Below are 9,818 nucleotides of genomic sequence, written 5' to 3'. Positions count from 1 at the left end.
ATAGCTCTGAAAATCACATAACGTTAACGTGCGTTTCGCTTTCTATCTAAATTGCATTAGGCTAACCATGAAAAAACGTTTTTTTTTTGCTTTAACTTTTATATTTCAAATTCTACATCAAAACTGTCTTCGTACGACTTTTAGAGCTTATCAATACCAACATTTTGCGATGCAGAACTTGTCAATATCTTAATCGTACTTAAAGTTATTGATGTTTTTTACCAAAAAACTCATGATTTTTTACTCAAACACAAAAAATAACATAGTGTTGAAAATCGCACATCATGTAGAGTAAAATATGTATGCTCCTTCAAATTCCGTCAATAAACTTTGCTTGTGTTTGCCCCAGAAAGAATGACAAACAATTGAAGAGAGCGTTTTCATTTGGGAAGAAATATAAATAACTTTGAGTAGAGTTGAGATATTGATAAGTTCTGCATCTCAAAATATTTGTATTAGTAAGTTCTAAAAATCTTCTGAAGACAGTTTGTATGAAGAATTTGACATATAAAAGTAAGAGCAAAAAAAAACATTTTTTTTTCATGGTGACCCTAACGTAACTTAGAAAAAAGGCGCTATATCGGTTATCGGTTAAAGATGTCTCAAATGACTAGGACTACAGCATTGACGAACTATGTTTACCTCTATCTATAAAGATAAGAAAGTTATATTTTTTATTTCATCGACAATTTTGGTCACCCTATTTTTGATAACATAAAAATAAGCGCTCTATTGTATGTAACAACTTTGTCGAAGACAGTTTTTGTCTAGAGAATAATTGTCGAGCTCTAAATGCTAATTTCCACTTAAATACATCTCCTGGACCATTGTGCATTGTGATATGGGACAAACATCATTCGAGTGAACCTCCAACAGGAAAAAATACAGGTTTTGGCCAATGTTCGATTTTTTTGACCAGTCATTATCCCGGAAAATAGAAGATTGAAAGAAACAGTAATTCTTGAACGTTCGGGTTTCTTTATCGCCAATAATAAAAAATTACACAAATGACTTCCGTCAAAAAATATTTCAACAACTTGGTCGCTAATGGGTTGAATGTTGAAAACCACGCATTCATGAACACTTATGCTATGTAACAGTGAAGGCATTAGCTGTCCTCGGGTACACTATAAAACGACTGTAATCTAGTTCCATTGATGCCATCCCTTTGAAATCTGTCTCCTGTTTATTACTTCATAACATCCTCGAGAACGTAGTTCAACTATAGATTATAGACTATAGACTGAATAAATTCTTAATCTAACATTAATCGATCATAAAGTATCATCGTATGAATGTATCATAAATGTCAGAAAATCAAATTCACTGAAATTTTGTGCTTTTAGACGATTTGTATAGACGCCTATTTTTTTTCTTGGTTTGCAAATGCTAGAACAATTAGTGACGGGGTTTGAAATGCTGCGTTGAGCAGTTTTATACCAGAGAACAAGATGTAGAAACTGGTATTAACATGAATAAATTTCGCCCAACAATACAGACTCCTTACCAATTGCAAATAGTCCAATTTATATTCCGAGCATCGACTTTGCAGTAGTTCGGAATTTGCTCACAATTTTGAACAGATCACTAGAGCCCATACGCCGCGCTCACCGTCAGCAGCCTTTCTCTGCACCTTTTCCCACGGTTCAATAACATTTACAGTTTCACCTACACACAGGTGCTTGTACTCGGGCTGACATCAACCGCGCAACCGGGGGTGTTGATTTTAGCAGTACCCACCATTCAAGAGGGCACAGGTCAACTATCGAGTTTGGCAACGATTTTCCAGTCCGACACCGACACTGACTGAAAGGCAGCCTTCAGACGGTGCTCTTATAATGGCAGCTCTCGACAACGATCGGATCGGTACTCCGCACCCTATGTGGTCTTTATTCAGCGATTGGAAGCCCTGGAACATACATGTTGAGGAATAATTTAGGTAAATACTGTTGCTAATTATCTAACACGTTCGTAATAGATTTGGGGATCGGTTGAGCCGGTACAGTCGCCAGCTGATTATGGTTAGCCGATATCGGCGTTTAATTGAATAACCATTTCCTCGATCCAGAAAATGCAAATATACTGTCATAGTGAAAGCAAGGTGAAATTTTTCATCGCACAGCCCACCGCGCTCCCACAGGAGCACTCGCACACCCCGGCATGTATCGAGGTCTTAGGTATTTCGAAATTTTGCCTCACTCAGAGTGCTGACGCCTCCAGTTTTCCGCCGCACGCCATCCAACCTACGAGCGAAACATTGTCAATTTGCATTTGCATCAAAAGCAAAAACAAAACATTAAACTTTGTAGATTGGAGCGCCCTCAATCTTCCACTGAACACGAGATTGTACCGTAGCTTTAATAGCTTACCGTCAGCAGGTGCACTTAATAGCAAGCGACAAACGGAGCTCAAAACAAAAGACTTCATGTTGGGAGAATTGCGCGGTTCAAACGACGAACCCACTTCTCAGCGTGAAAGAAAAAGAATGCAATCTGTGTCTTACTACTTGCAGAACAAAACTGATTCCAATCAAACAATTCGCCACCAGCTGGGATATTGCTGAAATAATCGATAATTTTCTTCTTATTTTATTTTTCACTGTCAACCTCTTCATTGGAAAACATACCAGGTTCTGGTGATATGATTTACACTATCTGCAATGATTTATCCTATCCTCGCACTGATGACGCTGGGACCGCCAGAATGTCCTTCATGCTTGCCATTTCGCTCTGGCACTGATCGGTAGTGCTGGTAGTGCTCCCCAACCTGCAAAGCAACTGAACTGGGTACGGTTCTTCGCTCTATGGGAACTTTGATACACACAGGAGGAAGCCAAAGCACAATCGCAATAATCGTGACTGCATTTATTGTTGCGATTAATCACAACGCGCGAATCTCATTGACCGCCGATGAGATGAATTTGTTTGGCATTTGAGACTGCATACATCTTTTTCTGTAATTATACACATAGGTGGTACGAAAAATTGAGGGGATCTTGCCAATAATTACACGTTTCTGAGATCTGGATAAGGTGAGATCATCTAACTATTCTAATATACTCTGTGGCAGTAGCTACTCTATTACGGGAAGGGAAGTGATATATCTCCGAGGTTGTCCTACTTACATGCAAACATTTGCGGCGAAATGAGCAATGAGATTATTGTCGATTTGGATGAAATATTGCTCACGCTTCCAGTATACGGAACTAAGTATTCCATATGGATTGGAACACCATTCAGATTTTTTTTTCTCAAATGTGAATATGTTGAGTGGTAAGCAAAAACCAAAACCACGTAAGTTTCAAAACATCCTGAAAAAATATACACTGAAAAGAACCCTAGAAGTAGTAGATCTTTTTGTTCATTGCATCCCTCGGTAAAATATTGGAACTATCAATTCGACACCAACAGTCAACACTTACACTAACAAATGAACTCCAACTTTACCACCAATTCCCCTACATCTGATTAGGGGGAGTTACTTAATGATCATTGATTAGAAATGATTTTCTACTATTACTTGTGGGGGTAGAGTTCTGTGAACAATCGTGATGCGAAGTGATACTTTCCGTTGAAATGCAAGTCAGTTTAATCTCATATTCTGTGAGTGAGCATGGTTTGGACACGACCACAGGAACCGTCGATTCCGACTGTTTGGTACACTTTCAAGGCGAGAGATGCCGAGGGCGATACCTTGGTGAAGTATCGGGTGGAGGATTTAACCGATGATCGGTACGAAGATATGATCAAACACTTCTGCGAGAATTTAGTCGGAGACTCTTCATTCTATCAAAGTAAAGGACTGTCCGGCGACTGTCGTGCGATGTCCGAGTTTGTGGACATCTGGAAATGGTGCTTCGGACAGAAGATGACGCTCGTTTGCTACAAGGAGGGCTCAGATGAAATTGTAGGGGCGAATCTGCTTTATGTTAGGACATCGGACGAAGAAGAGGGTCGGCAAGTAGGGATAACCATCACGTTTAATTACAATTATTTTCAGTGCATTACAATCCATCTACCCAGTTTCAAAGCACTGTCGTTCAGGATATAATGGCCACAATTGAATACACGACCCAGCAGTTCAACCTCTTCGAGCACTATAAGGTGGACCACTACCTCAAATCGTCTGGGTTGGCCATCAGTCGTCGGTATCGAGGACGAGGGATAGCAACGGAAGTCCTGAAAACTCGCGTTCCTCTCTGCAAGGCCTTCGGTATCAAATTAACGGCGACCAATTTTGCCTCGGATGCTGCGCAAGTGGCAGCTACGATAGCCGGATTCGAGACGAATTTCGAAGTGACGTAAATAGCCGCCTCACCTCTGTGATGTGTGTACACTGCTGTATCGCATGAGTTTTTTTTCTAGCTACGAGGACTTTGCGAAAATGGGCTCCAGATACTCATTCCCTGGCATCCAATCAAAAAGTTTGAAATTAATGAGTTTGAGGATAGTATGAATAAATTATGATGAAAGTCTCAAGGTAGAAGATGAATCGATGATCTTGTGGTAGGTATAACATACATGGGTATACTCGCTCTTGGCCGCCACGAAACGGCTTGAATGATTTTTTGCTTGATAAATTAAACATAGGCACCCATCACTATTAGCACAACGTCGTGCGTATACACGTAAATTCAAATGTCCTTTAGTACGATCTCAAAAATACCGTACATCTTCACAAGGAAGAACCCCACGGCTAACACGCAGCCCTGGGGAACCTTAATTTCTTCTGCAAAACCCTAGATTTTGGGTTTTTAAGCCCGGTCGTACACCTTGACAATGTCCAGTGCACCTTACTCGATATGAAAGCCTTGCCTGTTCCAGAGCATGGCTCAGGGTACCCAAGTACGTATCGATCCTGCAACTTGGACGGAACGCATATTGTCGAAAGTCCAGCAGTCGGTAATGGGATAGATGCTGGGTCAGCCGTCGGTTGACCATTCTCTCCGTGATCTCGGATGCACGGCAGGTAAACGATATCAGGAGGCAGTCTTCCGTAGACCGTTCGGATTTGCCTGGTTTCTTGAACGCAACAACCGATCCATGAGACAATTTTAGAGTAAATTCGCGTTTTGTACATTTCCAACAATTTCGTATTCTTTGCTGGGGTGAGTTCATCTTAGAACGGGTAATGTATCTCGTCCGGTCCTGCTGATTAACCCTTGACGTTGACGCGTGCCAGAGTGAGTTCGTGGCGGCGGAATGGTTGGTTGTGATGTGGTTTAGGGTCATTATCTGAAATTTTGCCGATGTCAGATTTCGTCGGAGTACAACTATCACCTCTTCATCATTTACACATTTTGGCATGTTTCCGTGTCTCCGTGTCTCCCTCTTAAAGAGAAAAATCATTCCTTACCAAGCATTCAACAAAACAAGTCCGTTTGTGTATATTTCCTCAACGTTCAATAACATAATTTGTTAAAGTATTCTCGCGTGTGTAATTATTTTCTGTATCGAATTCCGTACGCTGTATTCCGCTGTGGTGTTCCCTCTGTCTGCCCGTCAGGTATTAGATATCGAACTTATCGCGAACTTGAGTGGGAGAGCGGTGTTCCGTTCGCCATGGATAGAGGAAAGCCTTGGCGTATCCTCTTCCCTGAAAGGGCATTGTCCCGCTGCCAAAGCTCGGCCGTAGAGCCTTGGTCATCGATTTCACTGCTGTTTTCGCTTCAGGAGATCACCATAGAACTGCTCTCTTGCCGACGACAGAGCTGCTTCTCGGTATTGATGTGGACGCCGCTCCGAATAGCACTTTTGGTCATTGGTCCGGAGTCTCTGTCATAATACAAGAATTCGTCAACGTTAGTTTGTTAGGTTCCCCAGTCTGTTTGATCGTACCACCACCATGGTCGTCTAGTGAGTGCCGAAGGTTTATCGTCGAGGATCGTTATGCATTCACCAAAGTAGGTAGGGTAGTAGATTAGGAATTGTCAAGCTCAAATATGTCGTTGTTTCAGTATTACCACGTTCGAAAAAAGGAGGTAAGTCGTTCAATACTACCAGGTCGGCTTGCTTTATGAACTCTGTGCTGTCAATCCCGCTACGGTTGTGATTGTTTATACCTCATGTTTGATGATGCCCATTGAAGTCCCCTAAAACGATGGTAGAGGTGGTTATGTTCCGCAGAACGTGGACCAGCTTGCTCGTAGAATGGGGATTTTCTAGTTCGGCCGGTATATCGAAATGATTGTCACGAGAAACAGTGTCAGTCCCAAGGGACCGACGCGGGGCTTAACGTGTTAATATAGAGAGGTAAATATAGCTCAATAATATTGTAGCTCCAGTTATTTTAAGCAACTTTGTAGAATAAAGTTTTTTCTATCTCTTGAAATAACCGATGTAGCGTTTTATTCTAAGCTGCGTTAGGGTCACTATGAGAAAAGCGTTTTTTTGCCATAAACTTTATATTTCAAATTCTATATGCAAACTGTCTTCAAAAGACTTTTAGAGCTTACCAAAACAAACATTTTGCGATGCAGAACTTGTCAATATCCTAATTCTACTCAAAGATATTGATATTTCTTCCCCAAAATCACGCTCTCTTCATTTGTTTGTCATTCTTTCTGGGGCAAATATAAAAAAAATGTTTATTGACGGCATTTGGAAAGGCATATTTGACTTTATATAATGTGACATTTTTAATACTATGTTTTTTTGTATTTGAGTAAATTTCATTTGAAATCATGATTTTTTAGGTAAAAAAACAATAATGACAATTTCAATTGGGATTAAAATATTGACAAGTTCTGCATCGCTAAATATTTGTCTTGATAAGTTCTAAAAGTCGTCCCAAGACAATTTTGATGTAGAGGTTAAAACATAACATTTGGTTCGAAAAACCCAGTTTTTTTCATAGTGACCCTAATGCAACTTAAAGAAAAAACACTATATCGGTTATTTCAAGAGACAGAAAAACAAACTTTGTTCAACAAAGTTGCTTGAAGTAACTGCTGCTACAACATTGTTGAACTATGTTTACTTTTATCTATAAAGTTAACAAAGTTTTATTTTTTATTTTGAAGATATAAAAGTCGTCGAAGTCTAGATGCTAATTTCCACTTAAGTGCACCATTGTGCAGTGTTGCCCCATTTGCATCTGTACTGGAAGGGGAAAAAATCTTTTTTAACTGTACTTATTCTTTCTTAAATATGTACTATAGAAAATATTCTTTACAGAGAAAAAGCTGTTTTATTAGCATGAAAAATATAGTCATTTATTTTGTACAAAACATTACATTTGCTTACTACAAATACTACATTTGCTGCACACTTACATTAATATTTGCAAGCCTCCAATCACTCGTGCGTTTGATGATGCAAATATGGGGCATGGACGAATCAACAGAGTGGTTTTTAGAAAGTGATCCGAATCTGTCTTTCCAAATGCCGGAAGCTATAAAATTAGAAAAATTACAAGCCTTCTAGGTGATTTTAGTCAAGCCTATTTGTTCGATTATCCTTAAGGCCTATTTGAAGATCTTCAAAACTTATCGAGTACATAAACTTGAATTTTTCAGTTAGTGTCCATCTTTCCCTTCAGGTGTCTTTCCCGACTTTTTTTATGTTTCCAATGATGCCGGACACATAAGTTTTGCAAGATTTCTGCCTCAAAAACAATCTTTATTATTAAAAAAAAACTTAGATTATCAATTCGTGGTTGGATAGATATATGTTTGTGGGATTGTGAAATTCACGAAAAAATCAACTTTTACTTAAGGTGTTCGGCTTAGCACCCAGGGGAACTTTACCACCCAGGGGAAGGGTGGTAAAGATGTGTCCGGCATCTTTTCCCTACACGTTTTCTAAATTTAGATTGCATACTGTTCTATAACATGTTCGATCTGCCGCCACGATGTTCAATCAAATCTTTGATCTTAACATTCATCGCATTCATCGCGTTCATCGCATCGTTGCTAAGCCGGTTTCGAAGATTATTCTTGTTCTGATTATATTCAGAAGAAATTGCTCGACGTATGCCGAGGAGTAAGGCGTAGTGGATTCGTCAAAAACAGCAGCCTTGAGCGTCGAATCATTTCCCTCAAAATCTACTGAAAGAATAGTACTCAAGCCACAAATTACTCATTTCTTTGATGATTGTCATACACACTCTTGCTAAACTTTGACTGCATAAGTTTCTGAAAGTTGCGAGCTGCTTTATGCTGATTGATCAATTTTTTTTTATCTGTATTATAGTGACTTTCAACTTATTTGGCTGGTTCGTCACTTCTACTTCCATTTTTGGAAGAATGTCGGGAGTGAGAATTGAACTCGTGACCTTTAGCGTGAGAGGCATGGATGTTACCACTACGCCAGATCGCCTCCGATTGATCAAATGTTTAAAATTCAAGATTATAGCCATCGTATCGATGCTTTGTTAGATATTTAGTTGATATATTCAGAAAAAAACATTCGATAGTTGCGAAGGAGTGAGGCATAATAAGAATATGCGAGCGCACTGTCATTTCTTTTCATGCATCCGATTTTTGTCCAACAGAGATTTTTCTTTACGAAGCAATTTCTTATTCAGGCATGGTTTTCATTCCGCATCATAAAAACATCCAATACTTCTTTGATGCTTGTCAGTTTTACCGGGGGCAAATTGATCAGGAATTTCAGAAAAAATGTGAATATTTCTGAAATTATTTGCTAAGTTTATACTCAATTGTTTTTAAAACCAGTACTGGTGCTAAAGCCATGAAACGTTATAGAAAGTTTTGTTTAAAAAATCCTTAAGCGTTAATTTGGAAAAAGAATCAGCTAAAAATTTCAAAACGTAGCTTCGGGGTGAAATTGATCAATCTAAAAACAATCTAAAAATATGTTTTTCATGATTTTCTAGTGTAATGTGCATAATGTATAGAAAATCATTGATTCCCTCACCTACGGTCATTTGAATGACAAGGGTTAGGATACAAAAACCAGATTTAATCCACCAAAAGGTGTAGTCCTGTCTTTCCATAACTCGATCGTAAAACTGATCTGCAGGTCATCCTGGGACCATTCGGATTATCCTAATGTGGCTAAAAACCCTTGAAATGGTCAAAAATGAGCTAGTTTGACAATCCAAGAAGTTCAATATGTCGCACGATGGGATTCGGTTCCGGTCATTCGCGGTGCTTTTTTGCAAAATAATTTTTTCTCACTTGTTTCAATAGTAATCACAAGTGTTTGATTACTATTTTAACTCATAAAGTATCGGCTAGGAGTGAATCAATATGTTTAGCGTCTATAAATGAATCGTTTGTTTGAGAAACCCCATAAGTCCATTTGACGCACTTGCGAGAAAATGACAAAAAACTGTTTTTCTCAAAATTTTGACCTGGACCTTAAACTTGTTGGTATGAGGTTTGATTATTAGACCCAAAACATATTGTTTGGAACCACAACTTCATCAAAATAACAGGTTAAGCTGAATATATAGCGCTTCAAAGTTGGTGGACTTGAGGGGTTTCTCAAAAAAACGAGAATTCAGTGGTGTATTTGGCTGTTTTGAAGAGACTCAATCCACTATTATGTATTTTGACGTAGGACTACGTCTTTCATTTCTATACCGGGGTGTAAAATCAAAGTTTCGAAAACGAAAGCGTTACGCCGGAGACCGAGATTTTGAGCGTTAATAGCTCCTAAACAACTGAACGAAATGGTATGATAAACACTTCATTCGAAAGATAAAATGTCTACGCGTTATATACTTGTTACTTTTTGATCCAAAAACTTGTTTCAATAGTCTTAAAATTGCTTTCAAAACAGGCTATTGAAATCACCAATCGGTATATAAGCGAGCGGCGCTCGGAAATCCACTCAGTTCTAATTGAACAG

General features: G+C 39.0%; 1 protein-coding gene and 1 long non-coding RNA gene across 3 annotated transcripts; one reads left to right on the top strand and one right to left on the bottom strand.

Annotated features, from left to right (window-relative positions):
• Window positions 1-310: 310 nt before the first annotated feature.
• Window positions 311-2,764, bottom strand: LOC129770701 (uncharacterized). Its single transcript, XR_008742181.1, has 3 exons — window positions 2,627-2,764; window positions 2,303-2,559; window positions 311-2,243 (listed from the first exon to the last, which is right to left on the bottom strand). It is a non-coding gene; the product is annotated as an uncharacterized LOC129770701 (long non-coding RNA).
• An 828-nt stretch (window positions 2,765-3,592) lies between these two features.
• On the top strand, window positions 3,593-6,222 carry LOC129769278 (uncharacterized). 2 transcript variants are annotated; one of them, XM_055771407.1, is made up of 4 exons: window positions 3,593-3,731; window positions 3,795-3,960; window positions 4,023-4,300; window positions 4,365-6,222. In XM_055771407.1, exons 1-4 carry the CDS (start codon window positions 3,613-3,615, stop codon window positions 4,453-4,455), a joined length of 654 nt encoding a protein of 217 aa, XP_055627382.1. In that variant the 5' UTR covers window positions 3,593-3,612; the 3' UTR covers window positions 4,456-6,222. The 2 variants fall into 2 exon arrangements, with proteins under 2 accessions (XP_055627382.1, XP_055627381.1); XM_055771406.1 differs by having other exon boundaries at window positions 3,599-3,960; window positions 4,365-6,219.
• The last annotated feature ends 3,596 nt before the right edge of the window (window positions 6,223-9,818 follow it).

The sequence above is a fragment of the Toxorhynchites rutilus genome, chromosome 2, assembly GCF_029784135.1.
Source record: "Toxorhynchites rutilus septentrionalis strain SRP chromosome 2, ASM2978413v1, whole genome shotgun sequence".
In the NCBI taxonomy this organism is placed as follows: Eukaryota; Metazoa; Arthropoda; class Insecta; order Diptera; family Culicidae; genus Toxorhynchites; species Toxorhynchites rutilus.
This window is presented reverse-complemented; position numbering and strand designations above follow the sequence as displayed.

Bases quoted from the DNA above. Each gene is read 5' to 3' on its own strand.
- LOC129769278 (XM_055771406.1), top strand. From the start codon at position 3,613: ATGGTTTGGACACGACCACAGGAACCGTCGATTCCGACTGTTTGGTAC. The intron at 3,961-4,022 runs GTAGGGATAACC...CCATCTACCCAG, and splicing joins ACGAAGAAGAGGGTCGGCAA to TTTCAAAGCACTGTCGTTCA. The intron at 4,301-4,364 runs GTAAATAGCCGC...TTTTTTTTCTAG, and splicing joins GAGACGAATTTCGAAGTGAC to CTACGAGGACTTTGCGAAAA.